This window comes from Cydia fagiglandana, chromosome 19, assembly GCF_963556715.1.
Source record: "Cydia fagiglandana chromosome 19, ilCydFagi1.1, whole genome shotgun sequence".
In the NCBI taxonomy this organism is placed as follows: Eukaryota; Metazoa; Arthropoda; class Insecta; order Lepidoptera; family Tortricidae; genus Cydia; species Cydia fagiglandana.
In genome coordinates, this window is record NC_085950.1 from 8,428,453 (window position 1) to 8,451,124 (window position 22,672).

The 22,672-nt window shown below is 37.4% G+C and overlaps 2 protein-coding genes across 2 annotated transcripts; one reads left to right on the plus strand and one right to left on the minus strand.

Annotated features, from left to right (window-relative positions):
- Positions 1–421: 421 nt before the first annotated feature.
- LOC134673756 (origin recognition complex subunit 6) lies at positions 422–9,643 on the minus strand. Its single transcript, XM_063531775.1, has 6 exons — positions 9,495–9,643; positions 9,167–9,293; positions 7,440–7,628; positions 6,929–6,984; positions 5,560–5,723; positions 422–906 (listed from the first exon to the last, which is right to left on the minus strand). The coding sequence occupies exons 1-6, from the start codon at positions 9,566–9,568 to the stop codon at positions 452–454; spliced, it is 1,065 nt and encodes a 354-aa protein (XP_063387845.1). The 5' UTR covers positions 9,569–9,643; the 3' UTR covers positions 422–451.
- Positions 9,644–16,587: 6,944 nt separating this feature from the next.
- Positions 16,588–21,452, plus strand: LOC134674212 (52 kDa repressor of the inhibitor of the protein kinase-like). Its single transcript, XM_063532271.1, has 3 exons — positions 16,588–16,605; positions 17,799–18,034; positions 20,553–21,452. The coding sequence occupies exons 1-3, from the start codon at positions 16,588–16,590 to the stop codon at positions 21,004–21,006; spliced, it is 708 nt and encodes a 235-aa protein (XP_063388341.1). The 3' UTR covers positions 21,007–21,452.
- The last annotated feature ends 1,220 nt before the right edge of the window (positions 21,453–22,672 follow it).

The following is a 22,672-nucleotide window of genomic DNA, read 5'->3' on the forward strand; positions in this document are numbered from 1 at the left end:
CTCTTTATAAAATTTCTTTTTCATCAAACCCATACGTATCTTCAAAAATGATATTGAGGTTTTTAATATCATTTTTTTCTAAACTGAATCGTTTGAGCGAGAAACACTTCCAAAGTGGTAAAATGTGTGTCGTCCCCCCCTCCCCCCCTGTAACTTCTAAAATAAGAGAATGATAAAACTAAAAAAATGTATGATATACATTACCATGCAAGCTTCCACCGAAAATTGGTTTGAACGAGATCTAGTAAGTAGTTTTTTTAATACGTCATAAATCGTAAACCGCAATTTTATTATGTTACTTGCTGTTACGGAACCCTTCATGGGCGAGTCCGACTCGCACTTGGCCGCTTTTTTCATAGAAGGAAACATAGGTATAGTTGAACATAATAACTTCTTACCGTCGAGTTTAATATTAGACCCCTAAAATGGTGTTTATTCTTTGGTAACAACATCACATGAAATTAGGGAACAGTAATCTCACCCCACCCCCTTTAGTGGGGGTCTTATAAGGGGAGTATTTCACTGGGGTCTTCCTTGGCGACTTTCTAGGAGATATTTCTTCTGGTATACTTTCTTTCTGTGTTCCGCCTTTTGCCAAGGTACCTAATTCTTTTTTGGGGGTACCATTACCTTTTTTAGGGGTACCGTTATCTATTTTAGGGGTACCGCGTTCCTTTTGAGCACACAAATCTTTTTGAATCACGATACGTAACTGTTTTTTCGGTGTGACACGTTGTGTCTCTTTTAAAGGTGTTTTTTTGGGCGATTTCTTATTTTCTTTCTCTCTCATTTCTAGTTCTTTATAGGCGGATTCGAGCATTCGCCGTCTCCAGTCTTCGTATGGCTCTGTCTCTGTCTCCGTTGGCGTTTCTTCTTTCGTGTCGATTTCCATTTCTTGGTTTTCATCTAAAAATGACATAAAAGCTAAAAATGCAACCTTACAACAATAAAAAACTTACATAAATAAAAATAAAAGCGGTGGTGGCCGAGTGGATATGACGTCCGACTTTCAATCCGGAGGTCGCAGGTTCAAATCCTGGCTCGTACCAATGAGTTTTTCAGAACTTATGTACGAAATATCATTTGATATTTACCACTTGCTTTTCGGTGAAGGAAAACATCGTGAGGAAACCTGCATACATCCGCGAAGAAATTCAAAGGTGTATGTAAAGTCCCCAATCCGCATTGACCCAGCGTGGGGACTATAGCCCAAGCCCTTTTGCGAGTGAGAGGAGGCCTGTGCTCAGCAGTGGGACGTATATAGGCTGAATATATTATATATTTATACATAAATAAAAAAAATTCAGCCTATATACGTCCCACTGCTGGCGTAGGTCACTGGGCTAGCGTGGGGACTATAGCCTAAGCCCTCTCGCGCATGAGAGGAGGCCTGTGCCCAACAGTGGGACGTATATAGGCTGTTTTTTTTTAAGTTGTAAAATTGCATTAGGTAGCAACTAGGAAATCTTAGGCCCACTTGCACCATCCCACTAACCCGGGGTTAAGCGGTTAAACCGTTAACCTAGTGTCAAATTGTACTGGTAACCATGGCAACTCCAGGTTTAACCAGTCAACCCCGGGTTAGTGGGATGGTGCAATTGGCCCTTAGTCTATGGCAGGGGTCACCAAACCCTGGGGCCAAATCCGGCCCCCGACGCGTTCCACTCCGGCCCGCCGACACCCAAAGCGAGTGCCCACTGTCCGGCCCGCGGGAGTCAGGCAGCAAGGGTTCAGCATTCATTAACAGCCGTATTCATAAAAAATCCTTAAATGAGGAATGATCAGCTTATTAGCTAATCCACTGTTTAGGCTTAATAAGCCGTTGATAAGAACCATGATTTATAAACGTTTATTAGGGGTTTCTTAACTAATAAGCAGATTAGACCCGTTATGTTGGCATCTTGGCACATCATAGACAAAAATATGGCTGAACATTAATTTAAAAAAAAAGGTTGACAGCAGCACTAGCGGTAAATCATAAAATCCTGAACAATACGATGCACAATTTTGACCAGTTTTCTGGGTTATTATATATTAAAATAGCCTCTGCATCACAAAAACAAATAAATAATATTGCACGGCCGGAAGTTTTACGAAACTCGGTAAGCAACCACCTATATCATAGTCTGATAATCAGATATGTTACGAGTAAAGTTCATTGCAAGATTTGCAAGCAATATTGATAAAAGTATGTGTTATTGCTTATAGTTTCAATATATTGTGGAATGAGGGAAAGAGGGCAGTTGCACATTTCAAGTCAAGAATTCTGCCTGCGCGCCATCGCCACCGTAATACCACGGATTCCAACACATTTTGTTCTGGTGGCGAAACACAAACGATATTGACACTATTCATATAAAATATTCGGTGAAGATAAATCAGGTGAGCAAGATTTGGTTATTCATTTCTTAACGTAAAATGTTGTAGTATTTTTATGAACATACCTCGACACCCAAAAAATTATGGCCTCTTCATTTTTAATTTGACGTACTATCGGTGTTTTTTAGAAGAGCAGAGCTAACCAAGCTAGTTAGGAGCTGTTTATAATTAGAATTAGTGAATAACATACTTAACCAACCACACGATGGAACCAATTTATCAGTGAAGTGGTGATTTATCTTAAAAACCTTTTTTGTTCGCCTAGGGCGCAGAGTTAAAGATAAGCGCTTATATATGCAACTTGACAATGACAATGTTTGCAGTGAAACATCTCAGCCAATAGCCGCATTAAAAGGCAAACTGCACAATTCATAATGAGGCAGAAATGTCCATTATTCACAGGAGTGTCGCTGTTGGTAGGTTATATAATTTTAAATCAACAAAGATATCAATATGATTTTTACATAAGGTACTTATCAATCATAACACACCTGTGTAGGTTAATTATTTGTTTAAAAGTATATTAGCGTTTCAATTCATAACTTTGTTATTATTGTATAATTTCATTTTATCAAACTACAATTACCGGTAAGAAACAGTGTCTGTAGGTACGCTAGGTAGAAGTATGTATGAACAAAACAGACATGTATGTAATTCTTTAGTTTTGCTGTGAGATAGCTATGGTATTGACAAACAACAACAGAATCTCTGCCTGGATGGAGATCCATTATTCCATATAGTTACCACAACAATATGGAAATTATTCCATATTGCCATATCCATTAGGATGTTATACTTAAGCTTAAAATAAAAGATGATATAGGTTGATTCAATGAGTATATTAATTGAAACTGTGTTCTTTTCAGGTTGTGAGTATTCCATCATCAGCTATTTGTCCGGAGCTGGCTACACAATCCGGAGGCCACACTCTTCTGGCATCTAACCGGCCTGCACACCGCCATCAAATGAAGTTTGTTGTACTGAAATAAAGAAAAAATATTAACTAGTTTAATGATTGTCAAATGTAATAAAATTGTTTTATTTAAGTGGGTTGTTTGATTTCCCTAAATTAACACATGAAATATGTTGATATGTTATAATAAAAATCTCAGTTAAAAACTCATGAACTTGTTTTATTTATCTATCACAATGTAAAAAATTAACTCTGCTCAGTGTGGACTTCAACACAGAACTCAAGTATGCTAGCATTAATACCAATTAACCGAGTACACCCTTCTTTCATAGCAAATAGCACCAAGCAGCATTCAGTGCAGCGGCAGCATTAACAGTACCTAGAAATCCAACCAAAGTAGGCCAACCACAGTTTATGTTTTTTATAGTGATAATGATAATACACCTACAAATTGGAATATGATACGTCCCACAACAAAGGTACCTATATACCTGCCCATATTATTCAATTAAGTATCTTCAGTATTGCTGTGCCCTTACAGGTTGCTATGTAATATGTGCGCAATTAATACTTTTTAGTTAGAGCTTGAGAATACCGTGATCTTATAATAAATCAGCGTTTTATGGCAGGTAATGAGTATGAAACAAAAGTAGGTATACTCACTTCTTTGCGCTGTAGGAGTTCCGGGAGTAGTTTTCATTCTTTTATGATAGGTATATAGGTTGGTGAGGTGCTTTATCCGACGCCGGTGCTCCAGTCGTAGAAGTCTAGTCTTATGGTATAACAGTTCGTATCGCATAAATTGCTTGCATCTTGATGAATGCGACATACAATCGTGCAAACAACTCCTAGCAAAGGCACAATATCTAGGTTTCCCGCTATTTGCGCACTAAGTATATCTAGGTATGTAATGGTTTATCTCCTTATTTACACATATTAAACCACTCATTTATTAAATTTAGACGTTTTTTAAACAAAAAGAACACCCAAATCACTAAATTACGATACAAGTCTCATCGACGTTTGCACTAATTTGTGAAATGCTGTCTTGTCAAAATCAGCTGTTTTGTGACCGCCATCTTGTATTTTAGGGATAATAAACAGATAAAGAAGGGTCCACGGCTCCATAACTTTCCGAGGATTTAATAAAGAGATGATCAACTGTTTAGCGCTAAAAAGTGTTTATGAATCACGTTTTGTGACATCCGGTTATCAGCAACTGATGATCAATGCTCTAACTGTTTATGAATACGGCTGTAAGAGTGTAACTGTTCCTAACAGCAGCAACCAGACACCCTCCCCTGGCGCATAAACCGACGGTGGCCCGCTCGAAAGTTTCTGAGGCGCAATATGGCCCTCAGCTAAAAAAGTTTGGAGACCCCTGGCACAAAACAAATAGGTACAGAAATCAATCTACATACAAAGCGCGCTCGAGCAACGCACACATAGACACTGCTCACGGACACGATATCTCGGACCGGTTGGGACCACTGCGAGCGCGAGTGCCATCCGCTTGCGACACGCGTCTGTGAACTTTTTTGTGCAATAATGGAGAAACAAAAAAAAAGTTATTATAACTGTTTAGTAGATGGTTGTTTAAATTCAACATTAAACGGTGAATTATCGTTTTTTAAACTACCAGTTTAACAATGACTTTAAAATTAAAATATTTTAGTTATTATTAATTTATATTTCCATTCTTCCCGTTCCATCCTCAACAATAAATCAAACAACTAGATACGAGCTGATACGAGTGCCACCACTACCACGATAGTTTTTTGTGCATAAGCTATAGTTAACAAGTTAACAACCCTAGAGCGACCGCCGAGCGTAGGTATGAAAAGTGAAGTACATACATGTGATTGACTTCTGTACCTATCTGTTTTGTGCCCCTGGTCTATGGCACTGCTAAAAAAGTTTTAATAACAAAACTTCCGTGAGACACAGACATATTAAATATATTAAAAACGGGTCACTCACGTATTTTAAGTCGAAAAACGCTCGACATGTTTCACTCCGTACCGAGGAGTGTCATCAGGAGCTTGCGGTGCGTTGCGTTGGAGGTGGTGGCCCTGCCTGCGGTGGGTCATCGGGCGCGGAGAGCTGCGGCCCGCAGTCTGCGCCGGTCCGTAACGGTAAACGCAAGCTCCTGATGACACTCCTCGGTACGGAGTGAAACATGTCGAGCGTTTTTCGACTGAAAATACGTGAGTGACCCGTTTTTAATATATTTAATATGCTAAAAAAGTTTGTTAAAACTATCTCACCTGCTATCACGGTATTTTTCGCAGGCCGTCCTCTTTTCCTAGGTGCACTCGCAAATTTCTCGTTGACGAATTTCGTCCAGTCCGCTTCGAGCATCGCCCACTGGGCGGGTTTCAGGCGACACTTCTCATTGATCCTCACTTTGGACACTTTCACTTTGTTTATTCTGGAAATAAACAGGTCACAATCTTGTAATCAGATTAACTTTTAATTTGTGTTCGATAAGTACAAAATTGTCGGTCATATTACAAGCTTTTGTTTGACTTGCAATGTACATACATTGTAAATAATATTTATGACCTGTTGACTCGTACAAACATAGTTACATAACTACATAATGTAGTTATTATGTAAGTAACTAAGTTTGTACGGGTCAAATCTTGCAAATTGAATTTGACCCACTTTCCGACTTCCAATGATGCTGAAAATTTGCATACATATGTAAATCTGGTGACAATGCAATATTATGGTACCATCGAGCTGTTCTGATGATGGAGACAAGTGGCCATAGGAACTCTGTGATAAAACAACGCAACCTAATTGTGTTTGGGGGTTTTACAATTGCCTCGATTAGTATTAGTTGCCTGTGGAAAGTAACATACAGTCAAGAATTGAAACTTGCACCAAAAATTTAATTTTTGCCAAAAACTAATTTTAGCATTTTTTTCTGCAACCTAATGGACAGCCAGCTGTAAAGATAACTAGTCCCTCTGCTTAGAAATTTATTAGCAGGGGGGTCAGCTATATCTGCAACTGACTGTATTAGTTATTACGACTGTTTCAATGGAATTTCATCTAACAATAAATCTAACAAAGTAGCATTTATTTCATCTTAAAAAAAATTGAAAGAAAAAAACTCAATTAAAAATACAACTAGATTGAAACTTCTAGCTATAATTTTCAATGGCAGGCAGCACGAGGCTATACAGCACGTATGACTTAATGTTGAGATAGATTAAAAACCGACCAAGTGCGAGTTGGACTCGCGCACGAAGGGTTCCGGACCATTACGCAAAAAACGGCCAAAAATCACGTTTGTTGTAATGGAGCCCCTCTTAAATATCTATTATATTCTGTTTTTACTATTTGCTGTTATAGTGACAACAGAAATATACCTATCTGTGAAAATTTCAACTGTCTCGCTATCACGGTTCTTGAGTTACCTACAGCCTGGTGACAAACAGACGGACAGACAGACAGAGGAGTCTCAGTAATAGGGTCCCGTTTTTACCCTTTGGGTACGGAACCCTAAAAACTAAATTACAATAAAAAATAGGTATTTCTTTCCCGGTATCATCTTCTGGACTTTAGAAGTAAATAATTTATTTTATATTATGAAAAACTGATATAATATAGTTATTTTTTTCTTACCTTCCAGCTTGATAGACAGCCATGCAGACATACTGTGGTAGACTCATATCCAACTCCTTGAACGAAACAATAAAAAAAAATTAGAACAATATTAACCCTTTAAAAGCTACACCTATCATTTCTCACAAAATTTGGCTAAGGGTTGCGAAAACACCCTCTATATATTTATGCCCTTTTCCCCAATGTCAAAATAGGAGTAAGACGGCCAAGTGCGAGTCGGACTCGCGTACAAAGGATTCCGTACCATTACGCAAAAAACTGCAAAGCAATCACGTTTGTTGTATGGGAGCCCCTCTTAAATATTTATTTTAATTTGTTTTTAGTATTTTGTTGTAATAGCGGCATCAAAAAAAAAATACATCATCTGTGAAAATTCACGGTTCATGAGATACAGCCTGATGACAGACAGACAGACGGACAGAGGAGTCTTAGTAATAGGGTCCCGTTTTTACCTTTTGGGTACGGAACCCAAAAAAGTAGCAGGCATTAGCTAGCCAAAAATAAAACATACCACTTTAGAATGTCTCCGATACTCCTCCAGAATCTTTTCAGCAACCTCCTGAATTCCAGTGCACTGCAACGTCACACACAACTGGGCCACCGTCAGCTTACTGCTGTTTATTTCTAGAAGGTTCTCTACCGTCTTCCGGTTACTTGCGTACGCTATGGGCTTCAAGCCGGAGTATTTTATTGCGGTTTTCTGTAATAAAAAGAAGTTATTTGTTGATATTTTGTAGACAATTTTTTATAGAATGTAAGGGGTCATCCATTAATTACGTCACACGAATTTCTAGGTTTTTTGACCCCTCCCCCCCTCCTTGTCACACTTGGTCACATTTGGCAAACCCCTCCCCCCTAGTGTGACGTCACATTTTTTCTACGAAATCGCCAAATCGAATTAAGTAAGTACCTAAGTATTATTAATATTTTATCAAAATATTTTTGACGATATACATATTAGTAATTTTATAACCCAAAACTGCTTAGGAATGAAAATTAAACGAATAAAAACGATTATCGTTTTAAAAACTTGTTATTTAAATGTACAGCGAATAAAATAATTTAAATAAGTTATCGGTTACTGATGAAGTTAAAGTGACGTCACAAAGTTTGTGACTCCCCCTCACCCATGTCACAATATGTCACATTTTCTTGACCCCCTCCCACCCCCTAAACGTGTGATGTAATTAATGGATGACCCCTAAGAGCTTTTAGCAAACAATAAATACTACTTAGGCCCAATTGCAACCCGAGGTTAAAGGGTTAAACCTGGAGTTACCAAGTACAACATGACACTAAGTTAACAGTTTAACCGCTTAACCCTGGGTTATTGGGATGGTGCAAGTGGGCCTTAACCTGTCATCTACCCAGGCTGGAGATCTCCGACCAATTGTTTGTTGCCCTTTTCTCCCACTCCCCATACCTGCTGGACTCCGCATTTTTTACAACCAATTTTTTTTGCACCCGAGATAATTCGCAGGTGAAAGGCAAATTTAAATTGACTAAAAAAACTGCTTTTCGACTGGGGAGATCTCCATCAGTAACAAATACGGGGTACAGAATAATTGACGGAGATCTCCGGCCAGGGTGCAGATAGAGAGGTGCTTTTTTTGACAGCTTGATAGACGACATTTTAAGTAGAAACTACCATAACCTTCCTAAATAACTCTATAAGCAGTGGCAGATATGCCCTAAGGCCCAGCAGGCAAGCCCCTATAGTTCGTTTTTTTTAGCATTAGAAATAAGGTAAACAATCTTGATGTGTCTTTTAATTAAAAAACACATTTTAAAAATTAGTTACGGCTAATATGTAACAATTATGAATCTAATACGATTATTTATATTCTTCTACTTCCATAAGTAATAGTTTTTGATTTTTAAAAAGCGTTTTTCAATTAAAAGACATGTCAAGATCGCTTACCTTCTTGCAAGTTCTTTCTAATGCTAAAAAAACGAACAATAGGGCGGCAAGATATTTAGGGGCGGCAAATTGTAACAAAAATTTGCTAATGATAACGAGAAAATCTCAAAATGTAGTCAATATGATGGGTGCTGAGAAAGGGGCGGCTACAGGACCTGCGGCCTAGGGTAGCAAAGACTGCAAATCCGCCAGTCTGCTGTTAAATGTCATTTACATTTAATAATGCTTACCACATCCAGATCTGCTCCAAAAAATGTAAATGAATAATGCTTACCATGTCCAGATCTGCTCCAAAAATGTAAATCGATAATGCTTACCACGTCCAGATCTGCTCCAAAAATGCTTGCAGCCAAATCCAGACAGATCACAAGCTTGCTGGTGTCGCTCAAGGTGCTCCCGGCGACGGTTTTGGTCTGCAGTAGCCGTTCGAACTCTGCCGCCTTGCTAGCAAAACAAAATGCAACGTTAGCACAATATTATTGAGCATAACACGTTATTTATCCATATTTATGCGTTTATGCAGTCTTTGATATTCAAATACGCGTTAATTACTAGTATTATCAAAGAGAAACAAAGGAATTTAAGCAGATATTCATTCAGTTATGACTAAAAATACTTTTAAAACACTGTACATACTAAACTTACCTCAAAACCTTTTCGTCCTCACTTAAACCCAATTTAGAAGCTAGTAATTGTAAAGTCTTGTTGTAAGAAGCCATTGTTTTAGTTTATCACAGATTTTTCCTACCTAATTTAGTTTAAAAATGAAAAGAAAATATTAAGACGACTGTAGAATCCCGCGAGGCGCGAACGCGAACTAAATTGACATTGACATGAGATTGACAGATAAAATGATACCAGGAATAGCAAAGAAAATAGTCGCAGATATGTCGATAAAATGATATCGATAAACAAGAAATTGATTCTGAATTATTTCTCACTTACATTGTGAGGTGTGGACGCAAAAATTAAATCGTCTCCATGATCCCTATTGCTTCGATTGTAAAGCCCATTCCCAAGTTGACAATTAGGTCAGAATTTAAATAATTATGGATCAGTCTCATCAACAGCCTGGCAAAAAAAGTAGAAATTAAAAAGTGGCAACACTGTAGTGTCGTGATGTCGTTCCGTTCTCATCAAAGCCTCAACGTTATCTGGACGGCTACCGTAAAAAATTGGAAATCGTCAATTGCGGGCATTTTTCTCTGTCACTCTAATTACGCCTTCATTGGAGTAAAAGAGAAAGATCCCCGCAATTTGCGAATTTCTGTGTTCGCGGTGGCCCCTCTGTTCACTTTGACGGCGCAGCAACTAGTATCACTTCTCTCACCTTTCTCTTTTAAAAATGCCTTTTGTCAAAAAAGGACAACCATACTGTTGCCAAGATGAACTTCAAATCAAAGTGTTACCTTTTTTGATGCATCCAGGCTGTGTATGTGTGCGTAAAACGTGTATGTGTGCTCTTTTAGGGATGTGAAAAGTCGATCCCACCAAAAACATTCTGTAAAAAACTAGCCAAGTCTCGATGGAGCTGCTTATTTATCTCTAAAAAGTAATGAAATCTAGACAAAGTCGTGTCAAGTCTAAGGTTCCTTACTGCGATTTCTTTATTATTATAGTTAATGTTGTGTGACTTGGCCGTTGAAGGGTACACAAGGGTACAAAACCAGGTGCTCCATGATACCATTGCACCAATCTGTCGCCAGAACCGCTACCCATTGACGATGGAAAATTTCCACTTGGAAAACGTTGATTCAATAACCAGTCAATTGTAGGCTTGATAAAGCTGCGTATTTCAATAATACTTTATGTATGGGCGAGCCTGAAACAAACACTTCTTTTTGGTGCAATGGCAGATTGGTGCAATGGTGTCATGGAGCACCTGGTTTTGTACCCTTGTGTACCCTTCAACGGCCAAGTCACACAACATTAACTATAATAATAAAGAAATCGCAGTAAGGAACCTTAGACTTGGCACGACTTTGTCTAGATTTCATTACTTTTTAGAGATAAATAAGCAGCTCCATCGAGACTTGGCTAGTTTTTTACAGAATGTTTTTGGTGGGATTTCACTTCTTTTTGTAGAAACGTGGGCATATTGATTTATTTTATTAGATTTTCTTATTTAACACATTTTTTTTCTTTTTAGGAGTAGTTTTTTTATTATTACAATTCTTTCTCTTCTTTTTTCCGGTTCTGATTCTTGTACAGTAGCAACAGTTTTTCGTATTGCCCATTCATTAAATCTAATAATTAAATAATAATCAGTAATCCGTCACTAATCATCATATAATGACTTGGCAATCGCACATAATGCTTTACTCGTACCGTACTCGTAAATATGTGTAATGCTCAAACTGCAATTAGCGCTAGCGTTATGTTCAATTAGAATTATTTTTAATAGGTGACGATGATCCTTTTGTCATTATGCAGCCGTGCGATGGCCAAGTCATTATACGTATTACAAATTAAAGATATCTTATTAATACGGTTTTAACACCCCCTGGCACTGATTAAAATAACCGACTTGGTTTCACATTACATCTCAAAACTTTTTTGTAGTAAAAGCGTTGCGAGACTTGCACCTTTTTACATGTAATGTTTTTGATGGGATCTCATCTCTTTTTGTAGGCAGTCCTTCTTTTCGGGTACTCATACCCATACTATGTATACACATATCATAACTAAACATATCTTCATTCATACTCACATCGTACATCGTAGTATACCTTTACTTTACTTTACCTACTATTTGTAGGAACTGCAACAGTAACTTTGTAATATCATATATTTATATGGGATTACAAACTTACTTATGCAGTTCTTAGATCTTTAAAACGTGACTGATATTGCAGTATTTTTAGGTTTTCCCTTTATGTGGCCATTAAACCCTAACTCTGTACCAAATTTCAGCTCTCTGAGTTTATGGGAAGTACTAGTTCTATTCTGATGTTCATGAGTGAGTTTCATAAATGCGAAACTTTGCTTTCGCTTAACTTCGGAACTAAATGACCTACAGACTTGAAATTTTGGATTTTAAGTATGTGATTATAGCTTACTGGATGACCAACATTTCTGCGTTCTGGTCTTATCCAGAGGTTCTCAAATACGGGCCTGAAAATGCGGCGAAATGGTTCCAGTAAAGGATGGTACGGCAGTGTTTGCTTCGCGCTCGACTTGGCGGGGGCACTGCCGTGCCCCCCGATTTTAATCATGTTATATATCGATAAACGCTAAACAGCGGAACGAAATAGCGATTAATTGAAGCTTCAATATCTTCGTTAAACATAAACATAATTGAAATGCTAATGGATAATGAATATATTATAATATAATAAATAATTCAATTATTGCGGAACACCTATTTTAGTAGGTATTTATGTATTTTAATTAAATATCCGAACTTTCCCTTGGTTCCCTGCTGGGGCGTGACTATAAAATTGTGATCTGATAACCACAATAAAGAATAAAAGCATTTTTGTTCATTTTAGGTATCGTTAAACCTTTGAAGTAAAATTAAAATTGCAAGAAATGTCGATAGTTTATCGATATGACTTTATCGACATGGCTACAGCAAAGTGGGCCGCTTTGTTAATCGTACACTAAATAAAAGTGGTCCCACTGACAGCTCGCTTGGAAGGTATCTGTATATATTATTATATCTATGGTATGACGCTCCACCTCCACCCCGCACCAAAATGAGCTACCGCACCACTTCCCTTACGTCTGACTGAAAACTGACAGAATAGAATATCACCTCAGTTCGATTGCCATCGCCGTGCAAAATGCCTGCGTATTGTGCCTTGTATGGATGCTTGTCGACTTCGAAAGATAAAGAAAGGAGTTTTTTTCGTTTCCCGAAAGACGAAAACAGGTAATCGATACACTAACATTTGGTTTCTAATGGGTGGTACAGTAATTTATTTCGTGTGGCTATGTTTACACTTTGATTAGTGCCAGTCATTCATAATAATTCATTTGTTATTTATACTTGCGTTTAGTAACAAATGTATGAATGAATTCTAAATACGAATTCATACTAATCAACGTGTAAAAAAGCCCTAACCGCCACGGAAACTTTGGTTACGTACGTTAGGTAAGGCCACGGACTGGACGCCCGCAGTCAGCGGAGCGACGGGCGTTGTCTCAAATTTTGAAAAGTAATATTATTGATTATAGGTTGCAACAGTTTACGTCCAGTGCCTGTTTCCGTCATCTTGGCCTAGTTGCTAGTTACATAATTGTGTATAATTTCAATACATGCCTATATATTCAAGAAATGAGTATAATTTGAATATAATGTATACCGGTATATTCAAATTATACGTAAGCAATTCTGTAGCAACTACGCTACGCCAAGTGGACGGAAACAGCAGTGGATGTGAAACTGGCGCAAACTGGACGTTAAACTGACGCAATGACCCTATTTCTACGATTAACATCTTAAAAAGAACGATCCCACCAAAAACATTCTGTAAAAAACTAGCCAAGTCTCGATGGAGCTGCTTGTTTATCTCTAAAAAGTAATGAAATCTAGACAAAGTCGTGCCAAGTCTAAGGTTCCTTACTGCGATTTCTTTATTATTATAGTTAATGTTGTGTGACTTGGCCGTTGAAGGGTACACAAGGGTACAAAACCAGGTGCTCCATGACACCATTGGCACGGCCAAGTCACACAACATTAACTATAATAATAAAGAAATCGCAGTAAGGAACCTTAGACTTGGCACGACTTTGTCTAGATTTCATTACTTTTTAGAGATAAACAAGCAGCTCCATCGAGACTTGGCTAGTTTTTTACAGAATGTTTTTGGTGGGATTTCACTTCTTTTTGTAGAAACGTGGGCATATTGATTTATTTTATTAGATTTTCTTATTTAACACATTCTTTTCTTTTTAGGAGTAGTTTTTTTATTATTACAAATCTTTCCTTTCTTTTTTTCCGGTTCTGATTCTTGTACAGTAGCAACAGTTTTTCGTATTGCCCATTCGCGTTCATTATTTATTCTTTTAGACGGTTTAGACGGTTTAATTTCTGAAAGATCGGATACCCATACTATGTATACACATATCATAACTAAACATATCTTCATTCATACTCACATCGTACATCGTAGTGTACCTTTACTTTACCTACTATTTGTAGGAACTGCAACAGTAACTTTGTAATATAATATATTTATATGGGATTACAAACTTACTTATGCAGTTCTTAGATCTTTAAAACGTGACTGATATTGCAATATTTTTAGGTTTTCCCTTTATGTGGCCATTAAACCCTAACTCTGTACCAAATTTCAGCTCTCTGAGTTTATGGGAAGTACTAGTTCTATTCTGATGATCATGAGTGAGTTTCATAAATGCGAAACTTTGCTTTCGCTTAACTTCGGAACTAAATGACCTACAGACTTGAAATTTTGGATTTTAAGTATGTGATTATAGCTTACTGGATGACCAAAATTTCTGCGTTCTGGTCTTATCCAGAGGTTCTCAAATAGGGGCCTGAAAATGCGGCGAAATGGTTCCAGTAAAGAATGGTACGGCAGTGTTTGCTTCGCGCTCGACTTGGCGGGGGCACTGCCGTGCCCCCCGATACTAATCACAAAACAATAAAGAATAAATTATTTGTGTAGATTACTTAATTTTTTGAAGTTGTACCAACTGCATTTTACATGATTTTACTGAATATCGATTCCAAAATCTACATACAATAAGCAGGGTGGTATTCCACCTGTCCAATTTCTTTGTCCTTTTGCTAAATGAGAGAGTGAGACGGACGACACGGGACAGATGGCATAACACCGTGACAGGTGGTACTCTTTTGTGGTTTTGTTTTATTCTGGTTTTATTCAGTATCATTTGGGTTTCTTGCAGGTGCAGACAATGGGTCATAGCATCTGGGCGATATGATTTAGCGAATAAAGAAGCGAAGTTTCTGTATGCAAGTTACTACCTTTGTGATTTGCACTTTCTGAAAACAGATCGTCTAAAAAAGTGTATAATAAAAACAGCGGTTCCAACACAAAATCTGCCACAGGATTATGAGACCCGAACGAAGGCTACTCAAACTGATGACGCTGTCTTTGAAAAGATCTATATACGAGATAACAATCCACAGGAGGCAAATTCAAACATTTCAGATCATTCAACAGTTTCAGCACAAAGTAATGACATTTCAGATCATACAACACAATGTAATAAGTGTAATAACTCACTTCGTAAAAGGAAACTTAAATGGGATAATGGTACTGGGAGTAAAAAGCGGAAAAATTTAGAAAAACGGCAAGAAATTGTAGCAGATTCCCAAATACGGAAAAATTATTCTTCATGTACCCTCCAGTGACACGACGTGTTTTTCTTCAGTGTTTGGATGAAGGGATGAAATGACTTTATTTATAATGTAAAATTGGTTTTTCTCCAATATGCTCGGAAATGTTCACCTTACTGTAGCAAAAATAGTACGGGAAGTTCTTCGTTAATGTCAAACTCTAACCAAAAAACATCAAACTATCGCTGTCCTGTTCTAGCGGACGGGAAGTAAAAAAACACTACAGTAATAACTTATTACTGTAGTGTTTTTTACTTTTTAATAATAAAAAACGCAAACAGCCAATTATTATTACCGCGAGCCGCTTCTACACGACCCGATCAGCTATCATTTCACGTGTATGATCGTGCGAATACTGCTTAATAAAATCAAAGATTATTTTTATATTTTTTTTAAATCTCATCCGTGTTCATAAAGCTTACATAGTTTGTCAAAGGACTTTCTCATTTCAAACATAGACAAAGAGAATCATACTATCTTTGTCTTACACTAGTACTAGCACCCAAAAGAAAAGGATGGGTGTAGTTTTCCTGGTTCTTACTGACTGAAAAGTTGGTTTGACAAACTATATTGCGCAATTATATTGAATGGTACTGAATGGCAGAATAAGTTTGTTGTGCCTTTAACTTTTAAAAATTAATTAAAGAGGGAAATTGTTTTTGACATTTTGGATGTGAAGGTTTGATTTGAGTGATGCTTGATGCTTAAATAATAATTATTTTAGCTTATTTCCTCGCATGTTTGGAGAAAAGCACTATATATGCCTCGGCAGGAATAGCAATTCGTGGATTCGTCTTCTTTGTCGGACTCCGCTTCGCGTCGTCCGACAAAATCGAAACTCATCCACGAATTGCCCTTTCCCGGCCTCTGCAATAATGTACTATTAAATTAAAACTAATAATAAAATACACTACTACACTATAACGCTACGTCTTACGTAGGCGAACAACGCGCGAACGCGGCGCGGCGCGGCGCGGCGAAATCAATCCTTTGATGCCCAAAGAAGTGTCCTACGTAAGCGATCTCGTTGCGAACGCGGTGCGGCGCGATTTGCACGCGAATGTCAGGCGGCGCGGCGCGGCGCGGCGCGGCGGCGGCCGCTTTCGCCGCGCCGCGTTCGCGCGTTGTTCGCCTACGTAAGACGTAGCGTAATAGTCGCTCTCTGAAAACAACCGACGCTAAATAAATATTGTAATGTAAGTGTAAATGATACGGATACGGATAGATGATAAATTCAAGGAGTCAAATATAGATGGTCAAGCAAATATTGTCAATAAAAAATGGGCGCGAAATTCAAATTTTCTATGAGACGATATCCCTTCGCGCCTACATTTTTTAAATTTGCCGCCTTTTTCTACTGACAAGATCTGCTCATAGAAAATTTGAATTTTGCGCCTTTTTCTACTGACAATGACCATCTATATTCCCGTATGATATTGTTATTGTTACAGACCCCTTAGCGCCTACGCCTACTTAGGGGTCATCTATTAATTACGTCACACGTTTAGGGGGAGGGAGGGGTCAAGAAAATGTGACATATTGTGACATGGGGGAGGGGGGAGACATAAACTTTGTGACGTCACTTTAACTTCATCAGTAACCGATAATTTATTTAAATTATTTTATTCGCTATACATTTAAATAACAAGTTTTTAAAACGACAATCGTTTTTATTCGTTTAATTTTCTTTCCTAAGCAGTTTTGGGTTATAAAATTACTAATATTTACATCGTCAAAAATATTTTGATAAAATATTAATAATGCTTAGTACTTACTTAATTCGATTTGGCGATTTCGTATTAAAAATGTGACGTCACACTAAGGGGGAGGGGTTTGCCAAATGTGACCAAGTGTGACAAGGAGGGGGGGAGGGGTCAAAAAACCTAGAAATTCGTGTGACGTAATTAATGGATGACCCCTTTAAGAAAAATGACCTAGCTTAAATCTTTCCACACTATATATCCGAGGCTGCGTTTTTGGGCCAGCGGAACGACAGGCAAACGTTCAAGACCATTTGTACGCAGAGTTCAATGTATGAATGGCCTTGAAATGGCGCTCGTCACTTCGCTGCCCGCTGGCGCCTATTCCGCATCCTAATGCAAGGCCCCTACGCTTTCTGTTCTCTTTGACGGCGCAGCAACTAGTATAATTTCTCTCTCCTCGCTATTTTAAAAATGCCATTTTTCAAAAAAGGACAACCATACTGTTGACAAGGTGAACTTCAAATCAAGTGTTGCCTTTTTTGATGCATCCAGGCTGTGTATGTGTGCGTAAAAACGTGTATGTGTGTTCGAAGAAGAACTGATTATTCACGGGAAGGGACGGTTTTTTGGATATAATGACTGGACTAACTTGTAGAGAATCAAATTTCCTACAATTTTTGTCCTTGCGGTTTTACTGTAAAATCAAAAATGGCCGAGTTATTGAAGAAAAACCGTTTTTTTGGAAAAAAACTATTTTTCGAATATACGCAGGAGCCTGATTCAGCCTACTTTTTGAATTTACACTCCCTGTGACCCCCCCGAGGGACCTACGAAAAAAAAATCCAAGAACTAATTATTCACGGGTAGGGTCGGTTTTTTGGATATAATGACTGTACTACACGTGTCACTACGCACGAGGTACGGCCGGCGCGCCTTCCGGGCAGGCGTATAGCAGTGGGCTGCCAGCTGCCGCTTGGCTCGTACGATAATTGTGTCACGTGGCGATCGCGCAAAATTGATAACACAATGGCTTCGAAACCTAAATCTCGAACTGGTCCGTATAAAAGATATTGTTCTGTGTACGGATGTCTGAATAAACGGAAGAACAACGAATCAGAAATAACATTTTTTAAAATTCCGAAGGATATTGAAAGGTAAGTCATTTTGGTGAATTGAAACTTTAAACCTTCTTTAAATACTAAGTAATAATATTCGATAACTTTTTGATTCGTTTTGTATGCATAAAACTAAAGCGCTTTAGACCAAATTAAAATTAATTGCTTAACTATGCATTCCTACGCTTACTTCTAAGAATTTGTCAATAGCCTGAGTAAGGTGTGTAAGTACCCCCAAAAGTCTAAATTATTCCTTATAAATAACCTATAGGTACACACATATATCAACAAAAATGTATCACATTACGTCGTCAAGATGTCGTCAAGTATATGCTGACGATTGATATAGTCTTAAGAGCTAGTGACGTTTTCGTGAATCGTACTTTCTTTTCAACAATTTCGACATTCACACTACAATAGTACATTACTACAGAGGCCGGGACAAAAGGCGTTGCCGGCCGAAGACATATAGACTACTATACATAGACTGAGATAGGTCTGAGGCGGGCAACCCCATTTCCCACCGAGGTATGTATAGTGCTTTTCTCAAACATGCAATGAAATAAATAAAATAAAAAATCCACGAAATCCAAGTTTGATTTATAAAAAAAACTAAAAGTAAACTAAACTCAAAATATAACTAACACGTACCTATATCTTTATCACGCGTATGTTTTACACGAGTCGTGTATTTTCGTCGTGTATTATCTGACTGTCGTTTTCGTCACATAAGTTTACATAGTCTTTCATGTTGATATCATGTTTCACATACATCGTTGCTTTATGCATGGAGAAAATAAGCATAATTTCCAGTGTTGACGATTTTGTAGTTACTTTCATTTCTTTAAAATATGCCACAACACTGTTTCTAATAAACTGTAAGCCATATTTCTTAGTTTCTTAAAAAATAAAATTGCCATAAGCAACCATATACATACTTCGTCTTTGACTTGGCGGCAGAGGCAGCAAGTGCCAATTCCAAACTCCTACGATTACAATTAATATTAATGTCATTATTTTGTCGGAACTAATATTAAAGTAAAAAAATCAACAACGCACCTTAATCCAATAAAACAGAAAACAGAATGAAAATTTTTCAACTTTGCCTCCATAACAATTTAAAAAAATAACTACGCATGTTTGAGTAGACCTTTTTACCGCTAACGTTTAGATGTAATATTTTAAATGTTTTTATTTGTGTAGTTAAATTTATAATTTAAAATTATAGAATTTGGTTAATAATGTATTATTTTATTAAGTTCATGTTGATTTTATACAAATAAAACTGTAGCACACTAAGCACACATTGTTTTTTGGTTTTTTTTTATAGGCGTAGTGGCAGCAGAGTGGCGTTGTCATTACGAACCATAAAGCAAATACTGCCTCTAGTTTTTTTTAATGGCTGAATGCCACGATGCTGTGTCACAAATATCTGTGAAATGGAAATTAAAAAGAGGACTTAGCCGGCCTAGGCCTGCAAGATTTGTATGAAATCCCATTAACGACCTCTTGTCCTAGCCGCGCCTGAAACGTCAAACTTCGCAGCCTATTATAAGGAACATTACATCAATATTTCATTGCATGTTTGAGAAAAAAATATTTTTCACCACACCTGCTCGTAAGGGTGATTTAATCCTTTAAAAATAGTGAGTAAAGTTGCATTTTATCCTCTAGAGATGCAAATAAGATATACATCTTAACTTGATTTTCTTGCGTTAGCTTGTTGGATAGACTAATAATACTTGAACGATTAGTTTGAATAGTAAAAATGAATACTTATTACATGGAATAAAAATTGTTGCAATGAAAAGTGATTGTAGTTTCCTCGCATAGGTGTGGTAAAATAGTTATTTAGTATACAAGGGGGCAAAGTTGTTGTTTAACTTCTCGTACTTATACATATTGAGACCCGAGGCAACGAAACGAAAGATTTCAAAATTGAGCCACGAAGTCCACGAACGTAGCGAGTGGTTCAAAAAGTGGAATTTTGAGCGTGCGAGGGCCTTAAAAAGCACGACAAGTTGAACAAATTTGCCGCCGAGTGCAATACAACATTTTTCACCACACCGATGGAAGTAAAATAGAAGTTGATACATAATGCAAATGTTATCAAAATTATTGGTACCTATTCAATATTTATCATTTACAACAATTTCATTCAAAACTATATGTGTATGTTAATACTTGTGAAACATAAAACGTTGGTTAAAATTTGTACCGAATTTATTTCCCCCCACGTGGATAAAACGCAACTTTCCACAGAGTTATTAAAGGACAAAGAGCGCCTTTCCGAAGTGGAGTGGTGAAAAATGTTGTATTACACTCGACAGAAAAGTTTGTTCAACTTCTCCTGCTTTGGAACCCTCGCAATGCTCAAGGTTTCGCTATCTCGGGTCTAAGCACGAAAAGTTAAACAACAACTTTGCTCCCTTGTATAATAAAAAGCGATTCCGCATTTATAGACCAAGAAATACTTAATGTAGAATAAAATTATATTTAGTTAATAATATTTTATTACCTTCATCTGATTACAAACTTGTATTATGTTATGTTGCAGACGACAAGAATGGCTAGCAGCAATCGACAGAGAAGATTTACTGGACGAAAAAAAGTTAAAGATGGCCAAAAATTACTATGTTTGTTCTGCACATTTCGATGACTTTGCAATCATGACTTCTATTTTGAAGCGGCTGAAGAGTGATGCAGCACCCACGAAATTATTACCTGATAAATCTCAGAAAAATATTCCACCAGACGCCACGAAGAAAGATAAAATATTGGTTCCCACTTATAGCCACAATGAATCACAAACCGATACCCAAGAAGAAAAAGGAATAGAATTTGACAAAAAAGTACGAATATTATCAAATGAAATAATTAAAATTGAAAAACCTGAGCTTACTTGTACTTCAATGCAAACAGATTTAATTGAAACATCAAATAAAATGACACAGACAGAATTAGACTTATCTGACAAACCCCCAAGTAAAAGAAAACTGAAAGACTTGTGACTGTTAAATGCCAACGGAAGCGATTGGAGCATGAAGTTTTAAAAATTTAAAGAGTTAGAAGCAAAAAATGCATCTTTACTCTCTCCAGTCCCGAAGACAAAGTACCTCAATGATTTATGAAATTGATTGAGTGGCAAAACAATTTTAAGCACTATTTATACGAAAATCCTGGAAGTGAAATATTTAAATTTATGCTGCAAGAGATTCAAATAACTACATTGCCATGTTCGTGTTTCCCTGTGGACTATTTATTAAGATTGTTAGTGAGACTTCGTATACTTTCGACTCTGAGATTTTAAATTGGGGAAATAATCAATCAAATAATACTTAAAAGTAAAACAATTATAAGATCATTTTGTAATAAACGCATTTGATTTTTGTACTTATTTGTTTTTTATTTCGTTGCAAATTTCCAATTAAACGCCCATATCGGTCCAATAAACTAACTTAACTTAACCTCATAAGACGCAGGGCAATATTGGTGATTTTAAATTTGGAACTTTCTTTTATTTATATGTGAGTTCAAATCTCGAATTTAATTTGTAGTTGCACTTGTATAAGTACACGAGGATTTACGAGGATAAATAAGTTGTCAGCTCTTAGACTATTATTATGGCGCGTCGTTGTGGAAGCAAGCGTAATAACGCATCTACACGATGGGCCAACGCCGGCCACTCCAAGGGACGCATTTATGCGTTAGAGGGAGCAAGTGATATTGCAATCTCATTCTACCGCATGGCTGCGTCCCTTGGAGTGGCCGGCACTGGCCCATCGTGTAGAGGAGCCATATAGGCGGCGGCGCCCGATCGTTTCGGTTTTCTTCTTTAGTTCCCGAAGTCCTTACTTACTTAGTAATAATTAAAATAAACATCCTTAATTTATTGAATATTGGTTGCCCAGAAACAATATTAGGAACTGATCGACATATTTTCAAAGGAATACGGCTGTACCTACTTCCGTGAGAATCAGACTTACTATCTCCGGATAAAAAAAATATGTTTACAGAATCAACGTTTGTAATTTCTACATATTTACCTTAAAAATAATAAATCTCTAGGCTTGTCAAGTGACAACCCCGTGCCGACGGCGAGCGGCGAGTATAGGTATAATTTTATACCTAAATCAGGCGTGTCTCACTCCGCGATTTCGTCGCTTTGCTACAGGTAGCTAAAAGTACATCCGTTCGGCCCCAATTTTGGGGTTTGCCATAAGCCGCGCGTGGCGCTATCGCCACCTAGCGGCCATATCTGTTCTGATCGTAACAGACGTGTTTTGTTAGAGAGTGAGTCTTCTGTACCTAGTACTATTATTTATTCTGTGCCTAAATCTGACTTTTGTGAAGGAGTGAATTTTCTGTACGGTAGTACTATTAGTAATTCTGTGCTAATGGGTAGGTAAGCAGGTAGGTAGGATTCCAGGAATCAAGCATTTTGGGATTCTGGGAGTTTAGAAACACGCACGGGTGCACTGTATGTGCACACCAGGATCCCTTGGACTTAGGGTTGCCAACCGTACTATATTATATAGTATTGTACTATATTTTGGCTCTCTGTACTATATACTTTTGGAAAAATATATAGTACGCTAAAATACTATATTTCCCATTAAACGTTCATGTTTAGTATTTTATATAAAAGTAAGAACTATATTTTTTTGAAATTTACGA

Bases quoted from the DNA above. Each gene is read 5' to 3' on its own strand.
- LOC134673756 (XM_063531775.1), bottom strand. From the start codon at position 9,568: ATGGCTTCTTACAACAAGACTTTACAATTACTAGCTTCTAAATTGGGT. The intron at 9,294-9,494 runs GTAAGTTTAGTA...TTGTTTTGCTAG, and splicing joins GAGGACGAAAAGGTTTTGAG to CAAGGCGGCAGAGTTCGAAC. The intron at 907-5,559 runs GTGAGATAGTTT...TGTCATTTTTAG, and splicing joins GAAAAATACCGTGATAGCAG to ATGAAAACCAAGAAATGGAA.
- LOC134674212 (XM_063532271.1), top strand. The intron at 18,035-20,552 runs GTAAGTCATTTT...GTTATGTTGCAG, and splicing joins ATTCCGAAGGATATTGAAAG to ACGACAAGAATGGCTAGCAG.